At 41.0% G+C, this 17,983-nt stretch overlaps 1 protein-coding gene across 1 annotated transcript in view; it reads left to right on the top strand.

The window, feature by feature from the left end:
- The window catches only part of Grip75 (gamma-tubulin complex component 4), a 140,495-nt gene that overhangs the window by 54,071 nt on the left and 68,441 nt on the right, over window positions 1-17,983 (top strand). Inside the window, exon 6 of the mRNA XM_053791485.2 lies at window positions 1,671-1,824. Within this exon, the coding sequence (XP_053647460.1) occupies window positions 1,671-1,824 (154 nt within the window). The remainder of the gene's footprint in view (window positions 1-1,670; window positions 1,825-17,983) is intronic.

Below are 17,983 nucleotides of genomic sequence, written 5' to 3' on the forward strand. Positions count from 1 at the left end.
GACTGAGGGGAGTTATCATCCAACAAAGACTTGAACCAAGAGTCACTTTTCTGTTCCTGATGAACAAACCACCACCTCACTACTAAAAATAATGACAATAGGAAGATGGGAAATCCTTCAGAAATAAAATGGTAGATAAGTGAAATGTGCTAAGAGAGATTGTATTATGCCACAAGTCCCTCAGATGGAAGTGCCTTGAAGTTGGTGAAGGGCTTTTGATCAAAGGAATTAAAGCAGCCTTCGCCTTCCTATGATCAGACTTGATTATCCCCCTTCCCTCCCTTTCTCAGATTCTGTATGACCCTTATGGGTTTACTGCTTCATGAGAAATATGATTTTTTTTTTTTTAACAAGTCGGCCTTCTCCCACCGAGGCAGGGTGACCCAAAAAGAAAGAAAATCCCCAAAAAGAAAATACTTTCATCATTATACAACACTTTCATCTCACTCACACATGATCACTGTTTTTGCAGAGGTGCTTAGAATACAACAGTTTAGAAGCATATACATATAAAGATACACAACATATCCCTCCAAACTGCCATATCCCTCCAAAACGGACTCAAGTCTGGCTATATAAAAATAACCAGTTTCCCTGAATCCCTTCACTAAATATTACCCTGCTCACATTCCAACAGATCGTCAGGTCCCATATACCATTTGTCTCCATTCACTCCTAACACGCTCACACACGCTTGCTCGAAGTCCAAGCCCCTCGCCCACAAAACCTCCTTTACCCCCTCCCTCCAACGTTTTCGAGGACAACCCCTACCCCGCCTTCCTTCCCCTACAGATAAATACGCTCTCCATGTCATTCTACTTTGATCCATTCTCTCTAAATGACCAAACCACCTCAACAACCCCTCTTCAGGCCTCTGACTAATACATTTATTAACTCCACACCTTCTCCTAATTTCCACACTGAATTTTCTGCATAATATTTACACCACACATTGCCCTTAGACAGGACATCTCCACTGCCTCCAACTGCCTCCTCGCTGCAGCATTTACAACCCAAGCTTCACACCCATATAAGAGTGTTGGTACTACTATACTTTCATACATTCCCTTCTTTGCCACCATAGATAACATTTTTTGTCTCCACATATACCTCAATGCACCACTTGCCTTTTTTCCTTCATCAATTCTATGATTAACCTCATCCTTCATAAATCCATCTGCTGACACATCAACTCCCAGATATCTGAAAGCATTCACTTCTTCCGTACTACTCCTCCCCAATTTGATATCCAATTTTTCTGTATGAAAATATATAATGAAAATGAATAAGACTTTTAAAATATATATGATTAAAAAAAAGGTAGGAAACCTAAATCCTAGATGTACTTGTATTGTTTTTTTTTTATTAACACATTGGCCATTTCCCACCAAGGCAGGGTGGCCCAAAAAAGAAAAACATTCATCATCATTCACTCTATCATTAAATGGGCAATCTAAATAGGTAATCACGCACATTAGAATTATTGCTTAAGATAGAAAAAATGGGTCCTTGGTTTAGTCCTCAACTTTAATTAAAAAAAGCAAGGTTGTCTGCAGTCCTTTTTTTATTATGGGGTATATTTATTATGATGCAGGACAAAGTTGTATGGAAATGTTCTTTATTTATTTTTTTTTTCTACAAATAATGTATGCTTCTTTTTATATCAACAGAGCCTTGAAGGGTTAGAGTGTCCTAAAATGAATCCAGAATGCAAGTTAAGGCTGGAGATGCTGCCCAGCCACATACCTCTCGCTGTTGCCGAAAAAATTCTCTTTATTGGGGAGGCCATCCTTGTGTTTGAGAGGGAGGCAAGAAAAGAAAATGGTAAGGCAGTTTTTTTTTTCAGATTTACAATGTTGCTGAAAGATCCTGGTAAGCAAACAAATGTGCCAGTTAAGAGATGTTACATGAGGTAATAGAAATACAGTATTAGGAAGATGGGACTATTTTCAGGAGTAGTTAAATGTGGATGATGAAAGTGGAGTGATGATTTTGTACCTTGAACAGGGAGGAGTAGGATTTGCTAGGGTAAGGGAGGAACTCAAGAGATGAATGTGCAGGAATTGGGTGAGGTAGAAAGCACTTTGAAATTGAAGCAAAAACTTGGTGATGGATAGAATGAGGACTTAAGATTGCAAAAACTAGCAAGGATATAGTTTTGCAGAAATACAGTATTCAGCATTTCGCTTTATGGAGTTGCGTTAATATGGCAATTTCAAATTATGACCAAAATTTGCTGTATGGCAAGCGATCTTTCAAATATGGCGCACCCCACCTGGTTTGTTTACATTCTCCGTGAGCACATATCTCTATTATGTCTGGAAACTTTCCAAAATTTCAAGTGTTTTAAAGTTGTTGTATACAGTGGAACCTCTGCTTGCAAGTTTAATTCGTTCCATGACCTTGCTCACAACTGGATTTGCTCGTTTGCAGAGTCAATTTTCCTCATTTAAATTAATTGAAATGCAATTAATCCGTTCCAGTAGAATTCTGTACTTCAATAATTTCTCTAATATCAACTCTATGACTTATTTATCTATCTCACTTCATCTAATCTTCTTTTTCTTCTTCAGCACACTGGCTGTATCCCACCGAGGCGGGGTGGCCCAAAAGGAAAAACGAAAGTTTCTCCTTTTACATTTAGTAATATATACAGGAGAAGGGGTTACTAGCCCCTTGCTCCCGGCATTTTAGTCGCCTCTTACAACATGCATGGCTTACGGAGGAAGAATTCTGTTCCACTTCCCCATGGAGGTAAGAGGAAATAAACAAGAACAAGAACTAGAAAGAAAATAGAAGAAAACCCAAAGGGGTGTGTATATATATGCTTGTACATGTATGTGTAGTGTGACCTAAGTGTAAGTAGAAGTAGCAAGACGTACCTGAAATCTTGCATGTGTATGAGACAGAAAAAAAAAAGACACCAGCAATCCTACCATCGTGTAAAACAATTACAGGCTTCAGTTTTAAACTCGCTTGGCAGGACGGTAGTACCTCCCTGGGCAGTTGCTGTCTACCAACCTACTAGCTAGTACTTCATCTAATATGACATAATAAACAATATAAATAACATAGAAACCTGATATATACTCTAAAATGAATAAAATATGTCATTCATGTAGTGGTATGGGTGGTGTTGGCAGTGGACGAGAGTTTGTCTGGAGACTGGGCAAAATACTTCATGAATAATTTCACTAATATCATCTATACTGCTTATTTATCTATCACAGTTCATATAGTATGACATAACAAACAATATGAATAACATAGAAACATGATATATACTCTAGAATGAATAAAATATGTCATTCTTTCTTCTTGTCTTTCAACAGACCGGCCGTATCCCACCGAGGTGGGGTGGCCCAAAAGGAAAAATGAAAGTTTCTCCTTTTACATTTAGTAATATATACAGGAGAAGGGGTTACTAGCCCCTTGCTCCCGGCATTTTAGTCGCCTCTTACAACACGCATAGCTTACGGAGGAAGGATTCTGTTCCACTTCCCCATGGAGATAAGAGGAAATAAACAAGAACTAGAAAGAAAATAGAAGAAAACCCAGATGGGTGTGTACATATATGTTTGTACATGTATGTGTAGTGTGACCTAAGTGTCAGTAGAAGTAGCAAGACGTACCTGAAATCTTGCATGTTTAAAATATGTCATTCATGTAGTGGTAATTGTATAAATATGTCAACCCATTCACGACTGCATTTTTTTTTTTTTTTATTATCACACTGGCCGATTCCCACCAAGGCAGGGTGGCCCGAAAAAGAAAAACTTTCACCATCATTCACTCCATCACTGTCTTGCCAGAAGGGTGCTTTACACTACAGTTTTTAAACTGCAACATTAACACCCCTCCTTCAGAGTGCAGGCACTGTACTTCCCATCTCCAGGACTCAAGTCCGGCCTGCCGGTTTCCCTGAATCCCTTCATAAATGTTACTTTGCTCACACTCCAACAGCACGTCAAGTATTAAAAACCATTTGTCTCCATTCACTCCTATCAAACACGCTCACGCATGCCTGCTGGAAGTCCAAGCCCCTCGCACACAAAACCTCCTTTACCCCCTCCCTCCAACCCTTCCTAGGCCGACCCCTACCCCGCCTTCCTTCCACTACAGACTGATACACTCTTGAAGTCATTCTGTTTCACTCCATTCTCTCTACATGTCCGAACCACCTCAACAACCCTTCCTCAGCCCTCTGGACAACAGTTTTGGTAATCCCGCACCTCCTCCTAACTTCCAAACTACGAATTCTCTGCATTATATTCACACCACACATTGCCCTCAGACATGACATCTCAACTGCCTCCAGCCTTCTCCTCGCTGCAACATTCATCACCCACGCTTCACACCCATATAAGAGCGTTGGTAAAACTATACTCTCATACATTCCCCTCTTTGCCTCCAAGGACAAAGTTCTTTGTCTCCACAGACTCCTAAGTGCACCACTCACTCTTTTTCCCTCATCAATTCTATGATTCACCTCATCTTTCATAGACCCATCCGCTGACACGTCCACTCCCAAATATCTGAATACGTTCACCTCCTCCATACTCTCTCCCTCCAATCTGATATTCAATCTTTCATCATCTAATCTTTTTGTTATCCTCATAACCTTACTCTTTCCTGTATTCACCTTTAATTTTCTTCTTTTGCACACCCTACCAAATTCATCCACCAATCTCTGCAGCTTCTCTTCAGAATCTCCCAAGAGCACAGTGTCATCAGCAAAGAGCAGCTGTGACAACTCCCACTTTGTGTGTGATTCTTTATCTTTTAACTCCACGCCTCTTGCCAAGACCCTCGCATTTACTTCTCTTACAACCCCATCTATAAATATATTAAACAACCACGGTGACATCACACATCCTTGTCTAAGGCCTACTTTTACTGGGAAAAAATTTCCCTCTTTCCTACATACTCTAACTTGAGCCTCACTATCCTCGTAAAAACTCTTCACTTCTTTCAGTAACCTACCTCCTACACCATACACTTGCAACATCTGCCACATTGCCCCCCTATCCACCCTGTCATACGCCTTTTCCAAATCCATAAATGCCACAAAGACCTCTTTAGCCTTATCTAAATACTGTTCACTTATATGTTTCACTGTAAACACCTGGTCCACGACTGCATATTGGAATGAAACTGCCAAGCAATGGATCATTTCTCCTAGGTTGAGCTCAATTTCAAGGCACTTTTCATCATGAAAGCAATCAAAATCATATCTATTTCTGTAATGTATCTTCCATTCTATCAAATGAGACCAAAAAAACAAGAATACAACCATAAAAACCTTTTGAAATTACTGCTAAGGGGTGGCTAATTGCTGAGAAGTGAACTCCATTATTTATGCTTAGATTTCTTTCATTATTATTATTATTATTATTATTATTATTATTATTATTATTATTATTATTATATAAATAATTTGTAATTTTTATTCACACAAAAAATATAAGATATACTGTGACGTCATTTGTTTACACTGAAACAGCCAAGCAATGGACCATTTCTCCTAGGTTGAGCTCTATTTCAAGGTACTTTTCGTCATGAAAGCAATCAAAATCATATATATTTCTGTAATATATCTTCCATTCTATCAAATGAGACCAAAAAATCGAGAATACAACCATAAAAACCATTCAAAATTACCACTTAGGGGTGGCTAATTGCTGAGAAGTGAACTCCATTATTTATGCTTGGAGTTCTTTCATTTTTGGTGTACGTTAAGAAGCATCTTTCCATAATACATTGCCCAAGTTTCAATAAGATAGTCCAACAAACAACTGAGATACAATTCCCGAGATCAAGAGCAAGAGCCCCTCACCAGTGTCAAGGAACCTGCCTTGAGGTCTGCTCACTTGTGGAAATTTTGCTCGCGTATGGAAGCAAAAAATTGACCCATCAATTGCTCGTATTTGGAAAAACTCGCACGTGGACATGCTCGCAAGTAGAGGTTCCACTGTATTTTACATGTTCTTCCTTCAATGCACTGGCTGTATCCCACCGAGGTGGGGTGACCCAAAAAGAAAAACCATAGTTTCTCCTTTTACATTTAATAATATATACAGGAGAAGGGGTTACTAGCCCCTTGCTTCCAACATTTTAGTCGACTCTTATGACACGCATGGCTTATGGAGGAAGAATTCTGTTCCACTTCCCCATGGAGATATTTTATATGTACGTACCCTGATAATTATACTTATGTGTACCTGTACCTAAATATACTTACACACTGTGCTGGCATGCAGGTGCACATTAAAATCACCAAGAGTGTCTCTTCTCTTGATGCCATATTAATAATAATACAGTGGACCCTTGGTTATCGGCCGTAATCCGTTCCAGAAGCTCGGCCTACAATCAAAATGGCCGAAAACTGAAATAATATTTCCCATAAGAATTAATGTAATTACAATTAATCCGTTCCAGACAAAAATACAGTGGAACCTCTACTTGCGAGCATGACCACGTGCAAGTTTTTCCAAATACGAGCAGTCGATGGGTCAATTTTTTGCTTCCATATGCGAGCAAAATTTTCACAAGCAAGCAGACCTCAGGGCAGGCTCCTTGACACTGGTAAGGGGCTCTTGCTCTTGATCTCGGGAATTGTATCCCATTTGTTTGTTAGACTGTCTTATTGAAACTTGGGCAATGTATTCTCGTTTTTTTGGTCTCATTTGATAGAATGGAAGATACATTACAGAAATAGATATGATTTTAATTGCTTTCACGACGAAAAGTACCTTGAAATAGAGCTCAACCTAGGAGAAATGGTCCATTGCTTGGCTGTTTCAGTATGCAGTCATGAATGGGTTGACATTATTTATACAATTATTGCAATAAGGAATAACAGTAAATCTTATATTTTTTGTGTGAATAAAAATTATAAATTATTTATATAATAATAATAATAATATGTATAATAATAATGCATATAATAATAGTATAATAATATAATACAATAATAATAATAATAATAATATAATACAATAATAATAATAATAATATAATACAGTGGACCCCCGGTGTACGATATTATTTCATTCCAGAAGTATGTTCAGGTGCCAGTACTGACCGAATTTGTTCCCATAAGGAATATTGTGAAGTAGATTAGTCCATTTCAGACCCCCAAACATACACATACAAACGCACTTACATAAATACACTTACATAATTGGTCGCATTGGGAGCTGATCGTAAACCGAGGGTCCACTGTATTTATAATAATAATACATAATAATAATGTACTACATATAACAATTATAATAGATGGCTTCAAAAGGCCATCACTAGATGGCAGTGTTTACCACAAAAAAGAGGGAGCAGTTGTGGCCGCCTCCACCTGTTACATAATGACATACAGTGGTCCCTCTTTTTTCATAATTAATCCGTTCCTGGAGCCGTTACTATAAACGAAATTTACGATTTACGAATCAATTTTCCCCATAAGAAATAATGTAAATACAATTAATCCGTTCCTGACACCCAGAAGTATTAAAACAAAAAAAATTTATACATGAAATATACATGTAGTACATAAACAATACAATGGGAAATGATGAATGAAACATTAACAGCATAACACTTACCTTTATTGGAGATTCTTCTTAGTGTATGGGAGACTGGAGGAGGAGAGAGAGTGGATTGTTTATAGTTTGGAAGGGGATTCCCCTTCCAGCAACACCTCAGGTACCAATTGCTTTTCTGGGGTTGCTTGTCTTCTCTGTTTCTTAATGCCACTAGGACCACCTTGAGAGTCACTGGAGTCCTGTCTCGCAAAATAACTGTGGAGAGAGCTCTGTTTCTGGCGTCTCTTTAACACTTCCCTAAAATGGCCCAAGACTTTGTCACTGTACATGTTGCTAACCTGGCTTGCAACAACCTTGTTAGGGTGATGTTTCTCCATAAAGCTTTCCATCTTGCCCCCACATAGTAAAAATCTCTTTAATTTCTGAAGAAGGCACCTTCTTACATCTCTCTTCCTCCTCCTCTGCAGCAAGATTCTGAGCTGCGATGTGTTGCTCTTCCTGCTGAAGCTCTTGCAGCTCCTCAGTGGTGAGCTCTTCATTGTGGTCTTCCACCAATTCTTCCACATCCTCCAAACTCACATCCAACCCCATGGAACTCCCCAGTGCCACAATTGATTTTACAACAGACATAGGCTCATTACGGTCAGTCCCAAACCCTTCAAAATCCCTCTTGTCGACACAATCTGGCCACAATTTTCTCCAGGCAGAGTTCAAAGTCCTGGTAGTCATTCCCTCCCAAGCCATACCTATAAGGGTTATGCAGTGGAGGATGCTGAAGTGTTCTCTCCAAAATTCCCTTAGGGTCAAGTGAGTGTCTGTGGTCACAGTCAAGCACCTGTGAAACATTGCTTTGGTGTAGAGTTTTTTAAAGTTTGCAATGACCTGCTGGTCCATGGACTGGAGGAGAGGAGTGGTATTCGGGGGCAAGAACTTTACTGTGATGAACCCAAACTCCTCGAAAATTAGGTCATCCAAGTTTGGAGGATGAGCAGGTGGATTGTCCATTACTAACAGGCACTTGAGATCCAATTTCTTTTCCAGGAGGTACTCCTTCACACTAGGGCCAAACACTTCATTGAACCACTCGACGAAAATTTCCCTCGTGACCCATGCCTTACTATTAGATTTCCAAAACACACACAATTTACTCTTCATAACATTGTTTTTCCTGAACACTCTGGGATTTTCAGAATGGTACACTAGTAATGGCTTCACTTTGAAATCCCCACTAGCATTAGCACAGAACATTAGCGTCAGCCTGTCTTTCATAGGCTTGTGTCCTAGCATTGCCTTTTCCTCTTGTGTAATGAAGGTCCTCTTTGGCATTTTCTTCCAAAAGAGGCCTCTTTCATCACAATTGAACACTTGTTCAGGTTTCAGTCCTTCAGCCTCTATGTACTCCTGGAATTCATGCACATATTTTTCATCCGAACTGGCAGCCTCACCATGCCTTACCACACTGTATATGCCAGTATGGTTCTTAAATCTCTCAAACCAGCCTTTGCTGGCCTTAAATTCACCCACATCACCACTATTTGCTGGCAATTTCTTTACCAAATCTTCATGCACCTGCCTAGCCTTTTCACAAATAATCGAAGTCATAAGAGTATCTCCTGCTAATTGTTTCTCATTTATCCACACCAGTAATAACTTCTCAACCTCTTCGAGTACTGGTGATCTCATTTTTGTCAGCATAGTTACCCTCTTTGCAACAACAGCATCCTTGATTTCCTTTTTCTTGGCCACTATGGAACATAAGGTTGTGTAGGGTTTCTTATACATCCTGGACAGTTCGGCCACACTTGTACCACTTTCATATTGTTCAATGATGGTTTCCTTAAATTCAATCGTATTTCTCACCTTCTTTACCACAGGCTTGGCACTAGGAGCTTTCTTTGGAGCCATGGTAGCTTATTTAGTACTTGCAAGCACTAAAATAAATGGAATATTATGAAATATTTCGCTGGAGCACGTGAGGGGACCTTCGCTCACTGGTAAACAATGCCAGACTGGCTGCCGCCCCGGCTCATGCCATGGGTACGCGTCCTGGACGAACTACGACTCGCGAGTCAACCTATGAAAAGCGAGTCCATGTTGATACGAAAATACCCCTATGATTGGCGAAATTTACAATTGCCGGGAACTACGAAAAGCGGGGGACCACTGTATTTTATTCATTCTAGAGTATATATCATGTTTATATGTTGTTTATATTGTTTGTTATGCCATATTAGATGAAGTGAGATAGATAAATAAGCCGTAGAGTTGATATTGGCGAAATTATTGAAGTACAGAATTCCACTGGAACAGATTAATTGCATTTCAGTTAATTTAAATGAGGAAAATTGACTCTGCAAACAAGCAAATCCAGTTGCGAGCAAGGTCATGGAATGGATTAAACTTGCAAGTAGAGGTTCCACTGTATTCACCAAAAAATAATTTTTTAACAAAGCAGCATTTCATACCTTTATTGAAGACTAATGCTGGCTTTTGGAATGCCTGCTACACTTCCTGCATGCCTGCTACACTTCCTGCATGAATGCTACACTTCCTGCATGTCTGCTACACTCCCAGCATGCCTGCTACACTCCCTGCATGCTTGTTACACTCCCTGCATGCCTGTTACACTCCTTGCATGTCTGTTACACTTCCTGCATGTCTGCTACACTCTCTGAATGACTGTTACACTCACTGCATGCCTGCTACACTCCCTGCATGTCTGTTACATTCCCTGCCTGCCTACTACACTTCCTGCATGCCTGCTACACTTCCTGCATGAGTGCTACACTTCGTACATACCTGCTACACTTCCTGCATGCCTGCTGCACTTACTTCATGCCTACTACACTTCCTGCATGTCTGCTACACTCCCTGCATGCCTGCTACACTCCTTGCATGTTTGTTACACTTCCTGCATGCCTGTTACACTTCCTGCATGTCTGCTACACACTCTGTATGCCTGTTACACTCATTGCATGCCTGCTGCACTCCCTGCATGCCTGTTACATTCCCTGCCTGCCTACTACTCTTCCTGCATGCCTGCTACACTTCCTGCATGAGTGCTACACTTCGTACATGTCTGCTACACTCCCTGCATGCCTGTTACACTCCCTGCATGCCTGTTACACTCCTTGCATGCCTGTTACATTCCCTGCATGCCTGTTACATTCCCTGCATGCCTGTTACACTCCCTGCATGCCTGCTACACTTCACGCTTAAATTCCATGGTGTGTCTCACTTTCTTTACCACAGGAGCTTTACTAGGAACTTTCTTTGGAGGTATGGTTACTTATTTCGCAGTTGCACTGCAAAAAAAACCACAAAAAACAATGGAAAACAAGCGAAATGTTTGGATGTATGAACAGAAACTTCCTCACACACCAAGAGACACAGCCAAACTGACACACAAGCAGCCCCAGCCAGCGGACAGATGCGTCCCAAATGGCCGATCACTGAATTAGCTGCCAATAACCGGGCGCAAAAAAAACAGCCGATCACCGAGTTGGCCGATAACAGAAGCGGCTGATAACTGGGGGTCCACTGTACACGTAATCTCTTGGGCGCATTAAATGTCATGTATTATGCTAATATAGACATTTCTATTAATCCATCGATGATATTTTTTTTCAAAATTATATAATAAACACAGTACGTAACATATAAACATGATACACCCACAGTATAAAAATTGACATTAATATAAGATTTGTTTACCAAGCAATTGGTGGGGGGTCAGAAGAATTATGTTTTGTCTAGTCACACGCCAGTAACTTAACTAGAAATTTATTACTTTCATTTGCCTTCACTCTATCTGTAGCTATTCATGACCCTTGTGGGTTTAGCGCAGGCATGCATGAGCATGTTTGATAGGAGTGAATGGGGACAAATGGTTTTTAATACTTGACGTGCTGTTGGAGTGTGAGCAAAGTAACATTTATGAAGGGATTCAGGGAAACCGGCAGGCCGGACTTGAGTCCTGGAGATGGGAAGTACAGTGTCTACACTCTGAAGGAGGGGTGTTAATGTTGCAGTTTAAAAACTGTAGTGTAAAGCACCCTTCTGGCAAGACAGTGATGGAGTGAATGATGGTGAAAGTTTTTCTTTTTCGGGCCACCCTGCCTTGGTGGGAGTTGGCCAGTGTGTTAATAAAATAAATACAGTGGTCCCTCAATAATCGTCCGGCCTGAAAGTCGTCCATTTCGGAAATAGTCCTGTTTTTTCGTCAAAATATTGGTTCGCAAATGGTCCGGTAACTCGCTAATAGTCCTTCGTCCTGGACGTGTACTCACGCTCTGAGCCGCCTCAAGCCGCCTCGGCCTTTCCTTCCCAGCCAGTATGCCATTGTTTACCAGTGAGCAACGGTCCCCTCACGTGCTCCAGCGAAATATTTCATAATACATGTATTCCATTTATTTTAGTGCTTGCAAGTTATTTAAGTGCTAAATAAGCTACCATGGCTCCAAAGAAAGCTCCTAGTGCCAAGCCTTTGGTAAAGAAGGTGAGAAATACGATTGAATTTAAGAAAAACATCATTGAACAATATGATAGTGGCGTACGTGTGGATGAACTGGCCAGGATGTATAACAAATCCCGTGCAACCATATCTTCCATCATAGCCAAGAAAAAGGAAATCAAGAATGCTGTTGTTGCAAAGGGGGTAAATATGCTGACAAAAATGAGATCACCAGTACTCGAAGAGGTTGAGAAGTTATTATTGGTGTGGATAAATGAGAAACAATTAGCAGGAGATACTCTTATGACGTCACTTATTTGTGAAAAGGCTAGGCAGTTGCATGATGATTTGGTAAAGAAATTGCCTGCAACTAGTGATGATGCGAGTGAATTTAAGGCCAGCAAAGGCTGGTTTGAGAGATTTAAGAAGCGTACTGGCATACACAGTGTGGTAAGGCATGGTGAGGCTGCCAGTTCGGACCACAAGGCGGCTGAAAAATATGTGCATGAATTCCAGGAGTACATAAGCAGTGAAGGACTGAAACCTGAACAAGTGTTCAGTTGTGACGAAACAGGCCTCTTTTGGAAGAAAATGCCAAAGAGGACCTACATTACTCAGGAAGAAAAGGCGCTGCCAGGACACAAGCCTATGAAAGACAGGCTGACGCTAATGTTCTGTGCTAATGCTAGTGGGGATTTCAAAGTGAAGCCGTTACTAGTGTACCATTCTGGAAATCCCAGAGTGTTCAAGAAAAATAATGTTATGAAGAGTAAATTGTGTGTGTTTTGGAGATCTAATAGTAAGGCATGGGTCACAAGGGACATTTTTGTCGAGTGGTTCAATGAAGTCTTTGGCCCTAGTGTGAAGAATTACCTCCTGGAAAAGAAATTGGATCTCAAGTGCCTCCTAGTAATGGACAATGCACCTGCTCATCCTCCAAACTTGGATGACCTAATTCTGAAGGAGTTTGGGTTCATGACAGTAAAGTTCTTGCCCCCGAATACCACTCCTCTCCTCCAGCCTGTGGACCAGCAGGTCATTGCAAACTTTAAAAAACTCTACACCAAAGCAATGTTTGGAAGATGCTTGAATGTGACCTCAGACTACCAGGACTTTGAACTCTGCTTGGAGAAAATTGTGGCCAGATTGTGTCCACAAGAGGGATTTTGAAGGGTTTGGGGCTGACCCTGATGAGCCTATGTCAGTTGTTAAATCCATTGTGGCACTGGGGAGTTCCATGGGATTGGATGTGAGTTTGGAGGATGTGGAAGAGTTGATGGAGGACCACAACGAAGAGCTAACCACTGAGGAGCTGCAAGAGCTTCAGCAGGAAGAGCAACAGATTGCAGCTCAGAATCTTGCTGCAGAGGAGGAGGAAGAGAGATGGAGGAAGGTGCCTTCTTCAGAAATTAAGGAGATTTTTGAAATGTGGGGTAGGATGGAAAGATTTTTGGAGAAACATCACCCAGAGAAGGATGTTGCAAGCCATATTGGCAACTTGTACAGTGACAGAGTCTTGACCCATTTTAGGGAAGTTTTAAAGAGACGCCAGAAACAGAGCTCTCTGGACAGTTTTTTGCGAGACAGGACTCCAGTGACTCTCAAGGTGGTCCTAGTGGCATTAAGAAACAGAGAAGAGAAGTAACCCCAGAAAAGCAATTGGTACCTGAGGTGTTGATGGAAGGGGATTCCCCTTCCAAACAGTAAATCATCCACTCTGTCTCCTTCTCCAGTCTTCCATACACAAAGAAGAATCGCCAATAAAGGTAAGTGTTATTCTGTTAATGTTTAATTCATCATGTGCCACTGTATTGTTTATGTACTACATCTATATTTCATGTAAAAAAATTTTTTGCTTTAATACTTTTGGGTGTCAGGAACGGATTAATTGAATTTACATTATTTCTTATGGGGAAAATTGATTCATAAATCGTCCATTTCGATAAAAGTCCCACTTCCAGGAACGGATTATGGACGATTATTGAGGGACCACTGTTTAATAATAATACAATAACTTGTAATAATTTAGAAAGGGCAGATGTGTGGATCTTAGGTAAGGGTAAGGAACTGCTTATTGCATTATGGATGGATTTTGAAAAGGAATATGAAAAGGTGGATGTGGAAGCAATGTGGCAGGTGTTGCAAGTCTTTTTTATTTTTTTTCAGCACACTGGCTGTCTCCCACCGAGGCAGGGTGACCCAAAAAAGAGACACTTTCACCATCATTCACACACAGGTGCCCAGATATGACAGTTTAGATGTCACTCCAAACAGCCAATATCCTAATACAGTGGACCCCCGTTTTATGATATTATTTCATTCCAGAAGTATGTTCAGGTGCCAGTACTGACCGAATTTGTTCCCATAAGGAATATTGTGAATTAGATAGTCCATTTCAGACCCCCAAACATACACATACAAACGCACTTACATAAATACACTTACATAATTGGTCGCATTGGGAGCTGATCGTAAACCGGGGGTCCACTGTACTAGTAGGATGGCAGACAGCAACCATCCAGGGAGATACTACTGTCCTGCCAAATGAGTGTAAGACAGAAATCTGTATTTGTTTTACATGATGGTAGGAGTGCTGATGTCTTTTTTCTGTTTCTTCAACACACAAGATAACAAGTACAGTGGACCCCCGCATAGCGATATTAATCCATGCAAGAGAGCTCATTGTTATGCGAAATTATCGTTATGCGAATGAATTTTCCCCATAAGAAATAATGGAAATCAAATTAATCCATGCAAGACACCCAAAAGTATGAAAAAAAAAATTTACCACATGAAATATACATTTTCCTACACACAAAGAGAAGGATACATGCACAATAGTAGAGTAGTACATGCACAATATATATTGTGCTTGTACTACTCTACTAAATGAAGAATAAATGACACTTACCTTTATTGAAGATGCAGCAATGACTGATGAGACACTGTGTCCTGGGAGTGCCTTTTCCTCCTGAGTACTGTAGGTCCTGTTTGGCATTTTCTTCCAGAACAGGCCTTATCACACTGTGTATGCCACTATGATTCTTAAATCTCCCAAACCAACCTTTGCTGGGTTTAAATTCACCAATATGAGCACTAGTTCCAGGCATTTTTTCCTGTTCACCTGGGTATTAGTCGACTGGTGTGGGTTGCATCCTGGGAGACAAGATTAAGGACCCCAATGGAAATAAGTTAGACAGTCTTCGATGACACTGACTTTTTTGGGTTATCCTGGGTGGCAAATCCTCTGGGGTTAATTGTTTCTTGGTATTCTCAATAAGCCACACCAACAACAGTGCTACAGCAGTAGCAGCAGCAGCAGCTGACAGTGCTACAGCAGCAGCAGATGATGCTACAGCAGCAGCAGACGGTACTACAGCAGCAGCAGACGGTACTACAGCAGCAGCAGCAGCAGCTGATGGTGGTACAACAGCAGCAGCAGCAGCTGACAGTGCTACAGCACTAGCAGACGATGCTACAGCAGCAGCAGACGATGCTACAGCAGCAGCAAACAGTACTACAGCAGCAGCAGCAGCAGCTGACAGTGCTACAGCAGCAGCAGATGATGCTACAGCAGCAGCAGACGATGCTACAGCAGCAGCAGATGGTACTACAGCAGCAGCAGCAGCTGACGGTGGTACAACAGCAGCAGCAGCTGACAGTGCTACAGCAGCAGCAGACGATGCTACAGCAGCAGCAGACGATGCTACAGCAGCAGCAGACGGTACTACAGCAGCAGCAGCAGCTGACGGTGGTACAGCAGCAGCAGCAGCTGACGGTGCTACAGCAGCAGCAGCAGCTGACAGTGCAGCAGCAGCAGCAGCTGACGGTGGTACAGCAGCAGCAGCAGCTATACCACCAATAGTAGCGATGGTTGATTGGGGTTTATTGTACAACCTGGCCAGCTCGGAGACACGCACTCCACTTTCATACTTATCAATGATCTTTTTCTTCATCTCTATAGTAATTCTCACCCTTATTGCTGTAGGGTTGGCACTAGAAGCTTTCTTGGGGCCCATGGTCACTTATTTTGCAGATAAAATCACCAAAAACACTGTAATAATACGAAATGTTCCGATTGTATGCTTGGATGTTACCGCGGAGGCTGGCTGGTAAACAATGCCACCGGCGGAACATGTGAGCGTGGCTCAGGCCGCACATAGACGCGTCTCAGACGAACAGCGTTGAGCGGGTTTTTTAGCGGTATGCGAGGCAAAATCTTGGCGATAAAATGTAGCGGTATGCGGATTTAACGTTATGTAAGGCCAACGGTATGCGGGGGTCCACTGTATAAGAACATAAGAACATAAGAAAAAAGGAACACTGCAGCAGGCCTGTTGGGCCATACTAGGCAGGTCCTTTACAATCCTTCCCACTAACAAAATATTTTCCCAACCCAATTTTCATTGCTGCCCAAGAAATAAGTTTTGATGATTCTATTTACTCATTATGCAAGCCTCACTCAAATCCTACTTTTACTTACAATTAGGTTACACTAAATATTCATGTACACATTTATGTAGTAGGTTGGTAGACAGCAGCCACCCAGGAAGGTACTACCGTCCTGCCAAGTGAGTGTGGAATGAAAGCCTGTAATTGTTTTACAAGATGGTAGGATTGCTGGTGTCTTTTGTCTGTCTCATAAATATGTAAGATTACAGGTACGTCTTGTTACTTCTACTTACACTTAGGTCACACTACACATACATGTACATGTTTATTTATACACACTCATCTGAGTTTTCTTCGATTTTATCTTAATAGTTCTTGGTCTTATTACTTTATTCCATGGGGAAATGGAATAAGAATCTTTCCTCTGTAAGCCATGTGTGTTGTAAAAGTCAACTAAATTGCCAGGAACAATGGGCTAGTAACCCATTTTCTTGTAATAATTACTAAAAAGAATAATAAGAAGAAAATTGTCAAAGTGGGAAGTCTGAATGTGTGTGGATGTTGTGCAAATGATAAGAAAAAGATGATTGTGAATGTTAGGAATGAGAAGAAGCTGGATGTCCTGGCTTTAAGTGAAACAAAGCTGAAGGGGGTGGGAGAGTTTCAGTGGAGAGGAATAAATGGGATTAGATCAGGGGTTTCAAATAGAGTTAGAGCTAAAGGAGTAGTAGCAATAGTGTACTAGAAGGATAAGTTATGGCAGGAAAAGAGGGACTATAAATGTATTAATTCAAGTATTATGTGGAGTAAAATAAAAGTTGGATGTGAAAAGTGGGTTATAGTAAGTGCATATGCACCTGGGGAAGAGAGAAGTGTAGAGTAGAGAGAGAGAGATTTTGGGAAATGTTGAGTGAATGCGTGGGGAGTTTTGAACCAAGTGTGAGAGTAATGGTGGTTGGGGATTTCAATGCTAAAGTGGGCAAAAATGTTGTGGAGGGAGTAGTAGGTAAATTTGGGGTGCCAGGGGTAAATGAAACTGGGGACCCTTTAATTGAGCTATGTGTAGAAAGAGGTTTGGTAATAAGTAGTACATATTTTATGAAGAAGAGGATAAATAAATATACAAGGTATGATATAGCACATAATGAAAGTAGTTTGTTAGATTATGTATTGGTGGATAAAAGGTTGATGGGTAGGCTCCAGGATGTACACATTTATAGAGGGGCACCTGATATATTGGATCATTATTTAGTTGTAGCTACAGTTAGAGTAAGAGGTAGATGGGACAAGAGGAAAATGGCAACAAGAAGTAAGAAGGAGGTGAAAGTGTTTAAACTAAGAGAAGAGGAAGTTTGGGTGAGATATAAGCAACTATTGGCAGAAAGGTGGGCTGGTGTAAGTATGAGTAGTGGGGGGGGTGTGTGGAAGAGGGTTGGAATAGTTTTAAAAATGCAGTATTGGAATGTGGGGCAGAAGTTTGTGATTATAGGAGGGTGGGTGCAGGAGGAAAGAGGAGTGATTGGTGGAATGATGAAGTAGAGGGTGTGATAAAAGAGAAAAAGATAGCTTATGAGAGGTTTTTACAAAGCAGAAGTGTTAT

This window comes from Cherax quadricarinatus, chromosome 55, assembly GCF_038502225.1.
Source record: "Cherax quadricarinatus isolate ZL_2023a chromosome 55, ASM3850222v1, whole genome shotgun sequence".
Lineage (NCBI taxonomy): Eukaryota > Metazoa > Arthropoda > Malacostraca > Decapoda > Parastacidae > Cherax > Cherax quadricarinatus.